This window comes from Cetorhinus maximus, chromosome 12, assembly GCF_964194155.1.
Source record: "Cetorhinus maximus chromosome 12, sCetMax3.hap1.1, whole genome shotgun sequence".
NCBI classification, from domain to species: domain Eukaryota; kingdom Metazoa; phylum Chordata; class Chondrichthyes; order Lamniformes; family Cetorhinidae; genus Cetorhinus; species Cetorhinus maximus.
The window spans coordinates 45,023,727-45,040,141 of record NC_135890.1 but is presented as its reverse complement, the minus strand read 5'-3'; the positions used below and the strand labels follow the sequence as shown (position 1 = coordinate 45,040,141).

At 40.6% G+C, this 16,415-nt stretch overlaps 1 protein-coding gene across 4 annotated transcripts in view; it reads right to left on the bottom strand.

Moving 5' to 3' along the window:
- Window positions 1–16,415, bottom strand: part of LOC144687411 (copine-8) — a 548,041-nt gene that overhangs the window by 162,625 nt on the left and 369,001 nt on the right. For 2 of the 4 annotated variants that reach the window (XM_078553527.1, XM_078553531.1), the window contains 3 exons: window positions 16,337–16,394; window positions 8,718–8,791; window positions 1,981–4,712 (listed from right to left, as the gene is read on the bottom strand). In XM_078553527.1, coding sequence (XP_078409653.1) covers window positions 4,524–4,712; window positions 8,718–8,791; window positions 16,337–16,394 — 321 coding nt within the window. In that variant the 3' untranslated portion in view covers window positions 1,981–4,523. Of the gene's footprint in view, window positions 1–1,980; window positions 4,713–8,717; window positions 8,792–16,336; window positions 16,395–16,415 lie in introns of those variants that run through there. The other 2 variants (XM_078553530.1, XM_078553528.1) reach the window with 2 other exon arrangements.

Below are 16,415 nucleotides of genomic sequence, written 5' to 3'. Positions count from 1 at the left end.
ATGCAACCTCAATTCTAAAAAACCAGGTTCAATGTGACAAGAAAGCACATTGCTCAGTGGGCCTAGATAAATTATAACATGATAGGGTCCCCCTTGTCCTCACTTATCACCCCACCAGCCTCCGCATTCAAAGGATCATCCTCCGCCATTTCCGCCAACTCCAGCATGATGCCACCACCAAACACATCTTCCCTTCACCCCCCCGGCGGCATTCCGTAGGGATCGTTCCCCCCATGACACCCTGGTCCACTCCTCCATCACCCCCTACACCTCAACCCCCTCCCACGGCACCTTCCCATGCAACCGCAGAAGATGCAACACCTGCCCCTTCACTTCCCCTCTCCTCACCGTCCAAGGGCCCAAACACTCATTTCAAGTGAAGCAGCATTTCACTTGCACTTTCCTCAACTTAGTCTACTGCATTCGTTGCTCCCAGTGCAGTTTCCTCTACATTGGAGAGACCAAACGCAGACTGGGTGACCGCTTTGCAGAACACCTTCAGTCTGTCCGCAAGCATTACCCAGACCTCCCTGTCGCTTGCCATTTCAACACTCCACCTTGCTCTCATGCCCACATGTCCGTCCTTGGCTTGCTGCATTGTTCCAGTGAAGCTCAATGCAAACTGGAGGAACAGCACCTCATCTTCCGACTAGGCACTTTACAGCCTTCCGGACTGAATATTGAGTTCAACAATTTTAGATCATGAACTCTCTCCTCCATCCCCACCCGCTTTCCGATTTTCCCCCTTTTTGTTTTTTCCAATAATTTATATAGATTTTTCTTTTCCCACCTATTTCCATTATTTTTAAATGTATTTCCATCCATTGTTTTATCTCTACCTTTTAGCCTTTTTCGATTCCTTCACCCCACCCCAACCCCACTAGGGCTATCTGTACCTTGCTCGTCCTGCTTTCTACCCTTAATTAGCACATTCCTTTAGATAATATCACCACCTTCAACACCTCTTTGTCCTTTTGTCTGTGACATCTTTTGGTTATCTCCATCTATCACTGGCTCTCTATCCAGCTCCTCTTGTCCCACCCCCACCCTTAAACCAGCTTACATTTCACCCCTTTTCTATTTTTCCTTCGTTCTGTTGAAGAGTCATGTGGACTCGAATCGTTAACTGTGCTCCTCTCCACAGACACTGCCAGACCTGCTAAGTTCTTCCAGGTATTTTTGTTTTTGTTCTAGATAAATTATATTCTGCTTATTTAAAAGAAAACTGACAATGCCCAATACAAAAGCAAAATACTGCAGAAACTGGAAATTTGAAATAAAAACAGCATCTGTGGAAAGAGAGAAAAATATTAATGTTTCGGATTGATAACCTTTTCATCAACCCGCATTAGAAATTGATCATCAACCTGAATGTTATCTTTCTTTCTCTCTCCAAATGCTGTCTGCCAAATATTTCCAGAATTTTGTGTTTGGTAACAACCAAAAGTCTTGCAAGATTTCTGGAACCATAACTGCCAATATTCAAAACCACAAATGTCATGGCTTCACTGCGATAGTTGTGCTGTTATGGGGACTTGTATAGATCATGACTTCATAAGCCTTTAAATGCAATTAAATATGTTAGCAACATAACAATTTGGCAACCATTGAAATATAACTTCAGTGTTTAAAAATCACCCCATTATCTGTATTTTTTATCAGATATAGAATGAAATTGTGTCATTTATTCCTCACATATTTGAGATGATCCTATGGTATGCTGTTTGATTGTATTTTGTCACTTAAGATTCTAGGAGAGCAAGATGTAAAAGAAAGGCTTGCATGATTATTATGCCTTAGCATTCATTAAGAGAACCAATGTACAAATCCCTTTGTGCCAATGGACTGTCTATGTCTAATAATGTAAAAAAGTAGATATCAATTATATTTAATTTAGTTTTTTTACTCAGTGTTAAAATAATAGTATGTAATACTTCTGTAGATAGACAATATAAGATTTCATGAAAACAGTCTGTACGATAGTGTGTAAAAAGTATACAGCATATATTTGGTGTTAAACATTCAGAGCACAATAGATTCTGAAAATCACTATTCAACAAGACTACCCAAACTGTATTAAATACAAGATTTGAATTGGTACATGCCTCTTTAACATAAACTAGCCACTGTCAATAATACACTGTAACTTCTTAAAACTTTTCAAATAGTAATTTTTAGAAACATATATATAAAGATAAACATAATTGTTAATTTCAGAACTATTACTGAAATCCTATTTGATTACAAATATTTATGATTATGAAGGATAAAATGAAGCTAAAATTTGTAAACAAAAGTATTTGTAGTAACACAAAGCCAAGTAACATAATCCCAACCAAATTAGTGGACCCATTTTCACATTAGCATCAGAGCTGGCTTGATATGAATAGTAGAAATGTTGTATTTTATTTTCAAATGTATATTGTATTACCCTACAAGTATACCTCTGCAGTAAGGTGACAGGGCTACCTATTATTATGTAGAGTGTTGACCTTACACAGGTAGGTTTGACAGCCAGCAAACCATGAGATTTCGATTCCCCATATGTTTGCATTTTTTTTTGGGGCGGGGGGGGAGAGAATGTAATACTTATTTCTGTTTACTTGCTATAATTTTCCCTTTGTTGGCAAAATGTACTGCCTAGTGATATAGTGCCACTAACTAGTGCACCTTTAAAGCTGTCAATTATTGCACCAGCATGAAAAGTGTCACAAAGCAATTCAACTTTTGTGAATGCTTAAAGTAGCGAAATGTACTTGGTCCCACCTTCCCCAGTGAAGTTGAGCATAAAAGATATGTATCACAGCTAAACCTAATTTTTAAAAAAAATTACAATTTTTTTTATCTTTACAAAAAGGGATTTGGCCCACTACAGGTGGCACAAATGTAATTTAGTGACAGTGTGAAGAGTACAAAATCCAACAAACATTTAATCGTTATGAGAACACGATTTTCATCTTGTTTCTTATTTTTCAAAGTAATTTGGATTTTTTTGGTACTAAACATGTTAAGTTTTCTGTTTGCCTGTATTCTGATGTACATATATATTAAGAAATTTAGTTATTCCATTTTAAAAAAGATTTTTCCAGTAAGCGATTTATAGTTACAGAACAAGTTTTTGTCACTTTTATTCTGTCATCGCCCTGCAAATCCACCCTATGTATTTTGTTTGTTATTGAAACTATAATGTTCAAAATTTCCATACAAATGCAGAATAGTAAATAAATTAAGCAGTAAGTTTCCACTCCTGTGGGGAAATTAAAAAGCAACTATCGTGTTGGCACAAAAAAGGTTTCAAAAACATGTCACATTTTTCAATATCGAAAGGCATAATGCAAAAAAGTCATCGTAGTATTTGCTGAGAATTTAAGGCCATTTTGTACTGAATTTAATCTAGCACACTACTCACAAAAGAGTGCATTTCTCTTCCAAAAACTGTACATGCAGCTAGGGGCACGTGCTGTAAGATTTGAACAAGCATATTACAAATTAATGGAGAGCTTAATAAACAGAAAACGAGCACAAGATCACATGTCTGTGCAGTTACTTTTCTGGCACATTCACCTGATAGATACAGGCTTGCACACTATTGGCATGGTGTAGTGCAGTGGTTCTCAAACTTTTCCAGGCCTTTTTCAATCAAACAGTTCAAAGAAAAGCCTATATTGTCAACATTCTTCTCATTTCCCAGTCATTGCTGTTTTTCTTCCTTTTCCCACTTCTACTTTTTTCAGGCTGAAGCATTTGCACTGTCGCTCAAGTGGTGAGGGAATGAAAATGATAACCAATTGAGAGTTGGTTGGGAGATGATCACAGATTTGAGTTGTAATTGGAAGTGTCAGGTAGTGATCATCAGGAAGCAGTGGTGGATCAGGCGTCAGGTCCATTTCCAAATCCCTCCTGACCAGATCATGCGCCCCAGAGTCTGAGAATCACTGGTGTACTGGAACAGGCCCCTCCATATGAGTTAATCATTAACAAACAGAGGTGCAACAAACTAGCAAATCACAATTATTTCAATATTTGAAACTGTTTACAGGAAGTATATGCTTATAAAAATGATTCAATTGTAAAAAGAATTAACATGTAAACATTCAAAGGAAAAGAACTGCACATTCTCAATTATTTACAATAGCTAAGGACTTCAATTCCAATTAATTTTCAAACTTTCATCATTCCCCTGTCATAACTATTTTTTAAAAAAACATAATTTTTCTTCAGAAAAGTCCACAATTTCCACTGTTCCAAAGGAGATGTTTCAGCTATGAGGGCAAGGACCTTCTCTTCCCCTTAAAAGCATCAGTTATTTTCTTCATGCAGCCTCTCTCCAGTATTTGCCTGACGAACAATATCCTTGACACCATGTAATTTGAAGCCCAGCCGAAACTCTTGGAATCTTCCTGAGTGGCGAGCTGACAACATCCATAAGTCTTTGCCGTGCAATCTGATAAAAACAGCTGAATCGGCCACTCAAAATGGTTCAGATCAACAGTGATAACTGGGAATGTTGGAATCACCCTCTGTTAAAGCTGTGTCTGCAAAGCGTAACCTGGAGGAGTATATGGAGGTGGAGCAGGAGAAGGCTTAATTCCTCTTGATTTCATATACGAGAGAAACTGTTCTGGAATCTCAGCTAAGACATCCTTTGCAAGTCGAGCCATGCTCAGCACATGGTTTCCAGTTCTATCAACATAGTCCCGGAAAGGCACAAACTGAAAAACACATTTTTAATTCTGAACAATTGTAATTCAAAAATACTAAGGAACAATGCAAACTTGCTGAAAAAAAGTTAAAAGCTAAGAAAGTTAACTATTGATATCTGAAAAGTGAATAATCCACAACACATTCTAGTTAGAAAAATAAAAGGATTATTTCCTTATCCCAGAAGATGATTATACCAACAGTCACCAAAATATAAAATTCCTTATACATCCCACTGTATATGAATATTTTGATCAAGAAACATTATATTCAGCAGTCAAGTCCTGACGGTATTATTTATCTTTCCACATAAATTACTCTTAACAATTGCATAAGTAAATGGCCAATGTAAATAAAATTATCATTGCACAGATGCAACATCACCAAGACAAAGCGTCATCGCAAAACTGATTTTCTATTTCTATTGATTCAGCTACAAGATTTTAAAAACATGCATTAGACCTAGTGAGCTTAGAAATTGATCCAGGTAAAATTGGGCACTGAAGGGTCCAATATGACCTGCAGTGTGCATATGCTCATTCAGCATGTGTCATTTGGATGGAGCCATTGCCTATGTAAATAAGTGGTCTAATGCTTGTCCCAAATCCCTTTCTGATATTGGATAGCAACTGACTGTAGGATGTGCCATGTAAGCTATAAGCAATTTTTGTAGGCAAATGGCAGCCTGAAGTTGTCATTAAAAATGTAAAAAATATACTCCTCCTGTTTCCACATTATCTACGAACTGCTGGCCAGAGAGGGTGCTGGAATTGGGAGTGAAGCTTTGATCTTCACAATATTTAGCATGGAGAAACGATGCTGCATCTGGGACTGGATGTCCCACAAGCAGCCTGATAATTAGCACAGAGGCAATGGAGAGGGACAGACATAATTTCTGCAGATACTCCAGAAACCATTTAATAGATAAGAATGGAACCATGTGAGACTGACTTACGCAGCTGGACAATGGAGGGGAGGAAGGTTTTTTTTATTCATCCACGGGATGTGGGCATCGTTGGCAAGGCCAGAATTTACTGTCCGTCCCTAATTGCCCTTGAGAATATGGTGGTGAGCTGCCTTCTTAAACCGTTGCAGTCCATGTGCTGTTAGGAAGGGAGTTCCAGGATTTTGACCCAGCGACAGTGAAGGAAAGGTGATATATTTCCAATTCAGGATGGTTAGTGACTTGGAGAGGAACATCCAGGTGGTGGCGTTCCCATGTGTTTGCTGCCCTGGTCCTTCTAGATGATAGTAGTCATGGGTTTGGAAGGTGCTGTCTAAGGAGGCTTGGCAAGTTCCTGTAGTGCATCCTGCAGTACACAGTGCTACCACTGTGTGTTGGTGGTGGAGGGGGTGAATGTTTGTGGATGGGGTGCTGAGCAAACAATCTGCTTTGTCCTGGATGGTGTCAAGCTTCTTGTGTTGCTGGAGTTGAACTCATCCAGGCAAGTGGAGAGTATTTCATCACGCGCCTGACTTGTGCCTTTTAGATGGTGGACAGTCTTTGGGATGTCAGGAGGTGAGTTACACATCACAGGATTCCTAGCCTCTGACCTGCTCTTGTAGCCACAGTATTTATAGGGCTAGTCTAGTTCAGTTTCTGGTCAATGGTAACCCCCCAGGATTTGATAGTGGGGGATTCAGCGATGGTAATGCCATTGAATATCAAGGGGCAATGGTTAGATTCTCTCTTGTTGGAGATGGTCATTGCCTGGCACTTGTGTGGCACAAATGTTACTTGCCACTTGTCAGCCGAAGCCTGGATATTGTCCAGGTCTTGCTGCATTTAGACATGGACTGCGTCAGTATCTGAGGAGTCGCGAATGGTGCTGAACATTGTGCAATTATCAGCGAACATCCCCACTTCTAAGGACAGTGTGATTAACACTGTCAAAGTTTTAGAGCAGTCAAGGTGGTCAAAAAGGAATAATACCCCATAGTCACAGAGGATGCAATTTGCGGCCTTGATTAAGGGTGTTTCAGTACTGTGACAAACCTGATTGCAGCGATTCAGACATGGAATTGTGGGAAAGATGGAGATGGATCTGGAAGACAATACATTGAAAGGTTTTGGAAATGAAACAGTTTAGAGATAAAGCTGTAGTTTGCAAGGACATAGGAGACACAGGTGTGTTTTTTGAGGGGGCTGGGGAGGAGGGATAAATGACGGTAATTAGGGAAAGGAGAGCATACCTAATGCCAGCTAACATAGGGAGCAGGAAGGGAAGTTGGGTGATCAACAATTTAGTGGTAATCAATCTGTAAAAATCAAGTCAAATCAAATAGTACAAAATACAGACAATTCCATCCACAGACTTGAGTTCTAAATTCTAGAACTATTTTTACCACTGTTTTTTGAATAATTTGTTCACTGCCTGAAATGGCATGGGAAAAATGGAAAATCTAAATCATTCCCCAAATGGTCTCATCAGTGATTTATGATGTCTGCCATATAGTAAAATATCTTCAAAATATATCCTAGGGATAGATTTGTTGAGAACAGCTTCGTGTTGTGTGAATCTTTCAATGAAAAGCTCAATAATCTTACCTAACTCCTTTTCCTTTGTCACTCTTGCGAATAAATGTTCCTTTATCATGTACAATTTTGATCTTTCCTGTGCCGCTGTGAAAACCCTGCATTTATCTACATTAAAATCCATGTCATTTCTAACCTATCTGCTTAATTGCTCCTGGTCTCTGAATGCTGTTAATCTTCCTCTTATTTATCAGCAGGCCTCTCGAAGGGCTAAGGCCAGCTTTCTGGTATTGATGGCTATTGCTCTGCATCTAATGTTATTCCAATTAAGGGGAGATTTCTGCTGCATCCATAAGTGAATTCATTGAATATTAATACCACAATACTTTCTTAATTCAGTGATGAGTGACATTCCTCAATCGGAAGAGCTGAAATAGAGGCCCATAAATATTTTATGGCAGAGAAAAATTAACTGCCAAATGAAAATGCCACTCATTACAAGGGGAATTTCTAGACTTCTCAATATGATCTTATTGTAATGCAACCATTGAGTAATAAATTACAAGAATAAAACAAAAACAAATTGAGGATTCAGTGTTTTGTGGATATTTAATAAGACTGTGGCCGGAGTTTTCCAGCCCCTCACCCCGGCGGAATCTAGTCCTGCCGATGTAAACGGAGATTTCAATGGCTCGCCAGCCCTGCTTTGGGGGTGTTGGAAGATTCCAGCCTGTGTCTTAGTTTCAGGCAAATTGGCCTGCCCTTACCCCCCTCCCAGCCTGCCAGAACCCTCTCCTCCAGTCTCTGGATGGTGCTCTGGCTTTGTGAATAATGCACTTATGCCATAATTGTGTTTGCTGGAACCATCCAGCATTGACTCCAATTAACTTTTATGGGTCAGAGAAATATTACATCATTTGCTTAAAAAATTTTGTTTGAAATCCCCAGGAGTTTAGACAACAGCCCTTGGCATGAGCACCCCTCCTATCCTGGGACTACTGGCGGGGAAGGTTGGGTCCATGCCGGGTTTGTGGCCAAAGTCCCTGAAGTGTGGGGACATTTACTTTGGCTTCCCCTTAATTGCAGGAATCCCACCCAAAGTCTATTACATAAATGCAATGAGACCCATCCCAGGCATTAATGGACTGAAAAATCAGTTGCACTGCTCAGTGACACCCAGTTCAGTGTGGAAACCCATGAACAATTCAACCCTCCAGAATCTCAATGAGTGCACAGTCATGGAAAATTAAGGCTAGAAAAATGTGGAGGGAAGAGAGTTTTTAAAATAAAATATCAAATTAAAAAATATCAATATCAAATGCCATATTGCTGTCTCTATTATATTTGTACAATGAAAAAAATTGCATTCGCTTGTGTATTCAGTGAGGAAAAGGAGCATTATTGTAATGGCTTTCAAACGAAAACAGACGTTTTTTTACATAAAATTTTGCATTATTGTGGCATATTAGAATAAAAGTCCAAAAGGACTTTTGAATCCTATATAATTGTGCACTTCTATACCATGCTTTCAATATCTTACCTGAACGATATCTCTCTCAGCATACCTTCCTCTTGATGATATCCTAATCTCATCCCCATCTAACTCTTCCATTGCTGCAAGCAGATGAGGAAAAGGAGGATCAGTGACTCATGTAATATAAATATATTTTTACATTATTCTCATATAAAACCAAGACAGAACAGCTAATATAGCAGAATTGGTTTAAACATTGTGCTCCTAACTTCTGTCTCTCCCCTCAATGAAGATGATAACATTGGAAAGGATAAAAATTTCAGAGCTGAAACTGTTATACTGTAAGGATAGGCTTTTAAAAAGCAAGCTCTTGTTCAGAGCAATGGGGACTGTAAGAGAGAGATTATTGCAATATAGAAGGGATTAGATTCCTTCTTCTATAGAGCAAAACATCAAAGGTTGGCAGAACTAAAACCTATGACTCGAAAGAAAAACAAATATGGGAAGCAACGGTATTCTGAGGGACCTCTCATCGCTGTCTAGTAGCCTGTTCAAAGAACTAAGGGTCATAAGGGGAGGCGATGGCGCAGTGGTATTGTCACTGGACAGGTATTCCAAAGACCCAGGTTAATGCACTGGGGAGCCGGGTTAGAATCCCACCATGGCAGATGGTGGAATTTGAATTAAATATCTGGAATTAAAAGTCTAATGATGACCATGAAACCATTGTCGATTGTCGTAAAATCCCATCTGGTTGTAATGTCCTTTAGGGATGGAAATCTGCCGTCCTTACCTGGTTTGGCCTACATGTGACTCCAGACCCACAGCAATGTGGTTGACTCTTAAAAATGCCCTCTGAACAAGGGCAATTAGGGATGGGCAATAAATGCTAGCTAACGATGCCCACATCCCACTAGCAAATTTTTAAAAAAGACACCCAATAATACGGGAACCAAGCCATAAAAGGAAGTGGTATAAAAGGGATGTAGGAGCTTTGGTTTACCTTTAAGACCAGGAAATGTGAACAGATTTGGATAAGTCATGCTTGCAGCTTCCTCTATAAGTTCCCACAGATGGTTTTAGTGGATGGGCTAAATGTGTACTAATCTGTATGAAGCTTTAAGTTGAATATATTGAAACAAGAATAAATGAAGTTAATTCTCAGACATATTATGCCTCAAGCTTTTATGAATAAAAGATAAGGAGCTGGATTTAATGTGAGTCTTGCCCACCAAATGGAGAGCCAGCGGGAAAACTGCACCGCATCCGTGGGGGAGCCTGTCAGGAACTTAACTGGCCAGCGTCATACCTGCCGCGGGATTCAGGACCCCTGGGGGTGGAAATCCCACCCTCTGCAAGCTGCCGTCCAATCAGCTGCTGTCTACTGGCTGCTGTCGGTATTGCTCCAAGGACTTCACCAAGAATCACTGTTGGATCCTTGGACAGGGGTGAGTGGGGATGGGGTCTGACAGAGAAGGGGGTGCAGGGTTCGGAGGCAAGGGCAGGGGTGTTACCCCCTCTTCCCTTCCTGATGCCAAGTCCCCCAGGCACACAAACACTGCCTGACAATGAGGAACCCCAACCCCTCCGATGGACATTGGCAAATCTGATAGGGTTTATTGGCCGATCTTCTGAATCACGGGAGAGCCACTCACATTTAATCCCTGAGCCACCATAAATTCCAGTGGGCTCACGGATAATTGGTTTCAATGGGCTGATTAAGGAGTCTAATCGACATCCTGCCGGGAGCAGGTGGGTTTCTCATGCCAGCTCTTTCCCACCTCCAACTTAATCGCCTGAGATTTTCCTGCCACTGAGCCCACATTTAAGTGAGCTCAGCTGCCATGCTTCCCACTACAATGGGCTGGGTTAAACTCTGCCCAAGGACGAAATTACCCCAACGATTAAAGGATTTGATTCAATAGCACCAATGTGCTGATACACAAGGAGTAAAAGGAAGTTAATTCAATCCCAAGCACAAAGGCCTTCAGCTAAGGTGGCAGCTGGTGCATCATCATGGCTATTAGTTATATGGCCTGGTTATGAGGCCATTCAGAAATAAAAGCTATAAAATGGTGGCAGATGTCATTTTCGTTTCACTGAGAAAAGTTACTCATGCATTGTCCCCTATTGTATTCAATGTTCCAACAGTATTTCATCTTTCCAGAGACTTAAACATATCTCTAGAGATTCAAACTCATTTTGTTCCTTTGCCTGAAGCTTGATTTTGTTCTCCAATTATTTGAAAATTTTGTCAAAGTGTGCGTTTGGGCCCTTTCTGCACTCACGTTTACTAAAAAACATACCTTTCTAATTTTATTGCTTTGTCTTTCTTCTCTGTACTCACTCTGTGGTCTTTAGCTTTTCCATATTAAACTATGTGCTTCCAGCTACTGAACTTCAACTTAAACACGCAATCATTACCCCTTTCCATACATGCGCCCTTGTGCACCTTTCTTTCAATGAGCAATGCAATGGGAGAAGAACTATGAGATATATTTCAACAAAGCTAATTAAACAGTTCCCTCAGTAGGGAATGATGAATTAATTCCTTCTGTATATTACCACTCAGTACTTCCCCAAACATAAGTGCAATCACTTTTGAGACAGACTTTCATTCCCAGCCCTGAGAATTCGCAATCACATTTGCAAAACTGTATAACCATCTTAGCCCTTAAAATAATACAGCAAAATTTCCGAATGCTGACACGATGGAAGCAGAATTCCATCAATAAAATTTCTATACTTCTTTTTAAAAAATATTTCTGTAAGGGCCCATTATTAAAAATCAGTGAGCAAAATCATTCCTTCTGTTTTGAGAGCTAATTAAAGCTGGATCTTCCAATCCAAAATGGCTTTGGAATCCGTGCCTTTACCCTCTGGAATTTAGAAAAATAAGAGGTGATCATGTTGAAGCAAAGAACATTCTTAGAGGGCTGGACAAGGGAGAGGTTAGAATTTCTAAGACTAGAGATCATTGGGCTAAATTTTATAGATGGGTGGACCTGTAAAATAGGAAGCTGTGCCATCGGCGGCATGCCCACCATCAGCCCGCCAGCCCCCGCCAACACTGTGATTTTACGAGGGGTCAAGCCACCGACTCAAGGCCAAATTGAGGCCATTAAGTGGGCAATTAATGGCGATTACAGGAGCTCATCCCACTGCCACTCAGATTTATCAAGTGGCAGGAGAGGCCTGCGCCCAACGTGCAGCCCAGCAGGTTTGACCCCAAGGTCCCATATGCTTGTTCCTGTGGATGTAAAAAGCCCCATGGCACTATTCAAAGAAGAGCAGGGGAGTTATCCTCGGAGTCCTCGCCAACATCTGTTCCTCAATCAACCTTACAAAACAGATTATTTGATGATTTGGTAGCCATTATGGAGATGTGGTTGCAGGATGACAAAGATTGGGTCCTGAATATTAAAAGGTATATAATATTCAAGAAGGATAGGAAGCTAGGTAAAGGTGGAGGGCTAGCACTATTGATTAAGGATGGCATTGGTGCAATAGTTAGAGATGACCTTGGTTCAGGAGATCAGGATGTAGAGTCGGTTTGGGTGGAGATGAAGAATAGTAGGGGAGAGAATCACTAGTGGGAGTGGTCTACAGGCCCCTAACAGTGACCATAACGTAGGACAAAGTATACAAGAAGAAATATTGGATGCTTGTGATAAAAGGACAGCAATAATCATGAGTGGCTTTAACCTACATATAACCTGGAAAAATCAGATTGATAATAGTAGCCTGTGTGAGGAGTTCATACAATGTTTTTGAGATAGTTTTTTTAGAGCAGCGCATTCTGCAACCAATCAGAAAGCAGGTTATATTAGACTTGGTATTGTGTAATGTGACAGGATTAATTAATGACCTCAGAGTAAAGGCACACTTAGGTAGCAGTGACCACAATATGATTTAATTTTACATCCAGGTTGAAAGGGAGAAGCGTGGGTCTAAGGCTAGTATTTTAAACTTAAATAAGGGCAACTATATGGACATGAAAGCTGAGCTAGCTGAAGTGAACTGGGATACTAGGCTAGGGGATAGTTTAATAGAGAAGCAGTGGCAGACATTTAAGGGGATATTTCAAAATACTCAGAATAAGTACATTCCTACTATAAAGAAAAATAAGGGAGAACCCACCATCCATGGTTAAATAAGGAAGTTAAGGAAAGCAAACTTAAAGAAAAAGCATATAACTACACAAAGATGAGTGGCAGGTCAGATGACTGGTCAGAATGTAAAGAACAGCAGAGAATGACTAAAAGGTTAATCAGGAGGAAAGAATTAGATAATGAGAGGAAGTTAGCTAGAAATGTAAAAAACAGATAGCAAGAGTTTCTACAAGTATTTAAAAAGGAAAAGAGTAAAGTGAGTGTTGGTCCTCTAGAGAGAGAGGCAGTGGGGAGTTAATAGTTGATAATAAGGAAATTGCAGATGAAGCGATTCTGATTCAAATGAACAAATATTTTGCCTCTGTCATCAGTATAGAGGATACAAAAACATTCCAGTAATTGCTGTATATCAGAAGATGGAAGGGAGAGGACAACTTGGTGAAATTACAATCACTAGGGAAGCAGTACTGAGCAAACTGATGGAGCTGTGGGCTGACAAGTCTCCAGGTCCTGATGGACTTCATCCTAGGGTCTTAAAAGAGGTGGCTAATGAGGCAGTAGAAGCGTCGGTGTTAATTTTCCAAAATTCGCTAGATTCTGGAAAAGTTCCATCAGACTGGAAAGGAGCAAGTATAACCTCTCTATTCAAGAAAGGAGGGAGTCAGGAAGAGAAAACTATAGGCTAGTTAGCTTGACGTCCGTTGAGGGGAAGGTGTTAGAATCGATCATTGAGGAGGTTATAGTTGGGCACTTAGAGAAACTCGGGAAGGGTAAGCATGGTTTTGTGAAAGGGAAATCATATGTAACCAATTTATTGGAGTTCTTTGAAGGAGTAACATGCGCCGTGGATAAAGGGGAGCCTGTAGATGTACTGTACTTGGATTTCCAGAAGGCATTTGATAAGGTGCCGCATCAAAGCTTATTGCAAAAAATAAAAGCTCATGGTATAGGGGTGACATATTAGCATGGATAGAAGATTGGCTGGCTAGCAGAAAACAGAGAGTATGCATAAATGGGTCTTTTTCAGTTTGGCAGGATGAAACGAGTGGAGTCCCACAGGGGTCTGTGTTGGGTCCTAAACTTTTTACTATTTATATCAATGACTTAGACGAGGGGAGAGAAGGCATGATAGCTAAATTTGCAGATGACACAAAGATAGGTAGGAAAGTATGTTGTGAAGAGGACATAATAAGGTTGCAGACAGATACAGATAGGGTGAGTGGGTGGGCAAAGATCTGGCAGATGGAGTATATTGTAGGAAAATGTTGTTCACATTAGCAGGAATAACAAAAAAGCAGAGTATTACTTAAATGGAGAACGGCTGCACAGTTCCAAGATGCAGAGGGATCTAGATGTTCTAGTGCATGAGTCACAAAAAGTTAGTATGCAGGTACAGCAAGTAATTAAGAAGGCTAATGGAATGCGATCCTTTATTACAAGAGGAATTGAACATAAAAGTAAGGATGTTATGCTTCAGTTAAACAGGGCATTGGTGAGACCACATCTCGAATAGTGTATGCAGTTTTTGTTTCCTTATTTAAGGAAGGATGTAAATGCACTGGAGGCGGTTCAGAGGAGGTTTACCAGATCGATACCTGGAATGAGCAGCTTGTCTTATGAGGAAAGGTTAGACAGACTGGCTTGTTTCCACTGGGGTTTAGAAGAGTGAGGGATGACTGATTGAAGTGTATAAGATCCTAAACGGTATTGACAAAGTGCTAGTGGAAAGGATGTTCCCTCTGGTGGGTGAGTCCAGAACCAGGGGGCACTGTTTTAAAATTAGGGGTTGCCCTTTATGAACAGAGATGAGGAGATTTTTTTTTCTCTCAGAGGGTTGTGCGACTTTGGAACTTTCTGCCTCAGAAGGTGGTGGAGGCGGGGTCATTGAATATATTTGAGGTAGATAAGATTCTCTTGCCTAACAAGAATCTAAGTATCGGGGATAGATGAGAATATGGAATTCAAAACACAAACAGATCAGCCATGGTCTTATTGAAAGGCGGAGGCTCAACGGGCTGAATGGCCTACTTCTGCTCCTATTTTGTATGCTCATATGGGTATCACATTGGAAACCACATTGGCAAATATTGGTGGAATATGGATGTAAGTCTGTGATGCCAACACAAACCAAAGAGGCAGAAGCTGGGCTGCTGTCCAGTGAAAGGGTGGGGGGGAGTGCGTTGGTGCCTTCATTCTGATCCCTCAGTACCAATCAGAAGCTCCCAGTTTTCCCTTCCCATGTCCATCCTCTCTGATGTGGTGCTGTCTCCAGGCAGGCTTCCCAGGGGTGGGCTGCCACTGGAGTTGGAAACCCACTCCATGGAGGTTAGGCAGGCCATCAACCTCATTAAGGCCTCAATCCCAGGGCCATTTTGTGACACTATTGGAATTTTCCCAGAGTCACATGGGCCCTTGCTGTGTCAGCAGCTTGACAATGATTCCGAGATGGCCTCTCGTTGGGAAGTCAGGGGGGCACTGAAGGCTGGTTGAAATGGCATTATCAAGGCGCCAGAATGCTCCAAGAAGTCAAAATGCAGCACCATGCATTCTTATGGTGGGCTTCCTCCTCCACTCTAAGACCCCTCACAGTTCTGGCCTTTGTTTTTGGAAACTGAATTTGGAGACTTTCGTGAACACCACCTTTTTGAAGCGCTCCCTAGATCTCCCACTTTTTCAGAAGCGCTCACCTCTCCTGGTGGGGCTGCCAGCCAGACATTCCTTGGACCCTCCCACCTCCCTGTTCTACCCAGTGTCTTTTATTAGATGGCAAACATGGACATGGTCTGCTAATTTTGGACCTTTTGGAAGATCTCCCAAGTGGGTGCACCGCATGGGTCAATTTGAAGTTGGACCTGGATCTGAGGTCTCAACGCCCAAAACATTTTTAAGTGCTTAAGATTTGGCCCATTATTGCTAAAGCATGTTAAATTTTTTTCACCATGATAGCGAATTGAACCAGAGAATGGAAATTGATGTCTACCTGTAATAATTAAAATATTGCAATCGTAAAGCAAAACACCACAAATGTGGGAAGTATCAAAATGAAATTCAATGCTTCAAACTTGCACTAAGAAAGATACATGCTGGCAGAAAAATATGGGCTAGCCCTAAGTAACCATAACTGGGGTGTACATACAGGACTGATCATTTTGGACGAGGTGGATTCATCGTTGGAAGAATTGCAAAAATACAGTAAACTGTAGTTGTCTTAAGCCCTTGATGCATTTGATATTTGTTTGAAGAAAGGAAATTATTCTAAATGCCATTTTTCCTGTTTTTCCACCCTGTCTGTCCACAAGCCATCAAGCTGTCTTTGCACTTTCATCATCAGCATGTAATAACATTATACAGCCTAAAGGTTGATTGGTATGTATCAATCCCCTGCAGCCTCCAACAATAAGCCATTTTTGAATAGCTTCACTGAAGTAGTAGCTTCCCACACATCTCTATTGAGAAATATTGTGTCATGCACTCAGGACATTTGTGTTAGTACTTTTACACATAAATGGAGCTAAGTAGAATATTATTAGTTAATATTCTGCTTTTTGAAGTACAATAATTTCTATTCCTTACCGTCAAATTCTGCAGGCCCAACCCCAACAATAATTATCGACATCGGAAGACAAGAAGCCTTTAAAGAGTAAAGAAAGAA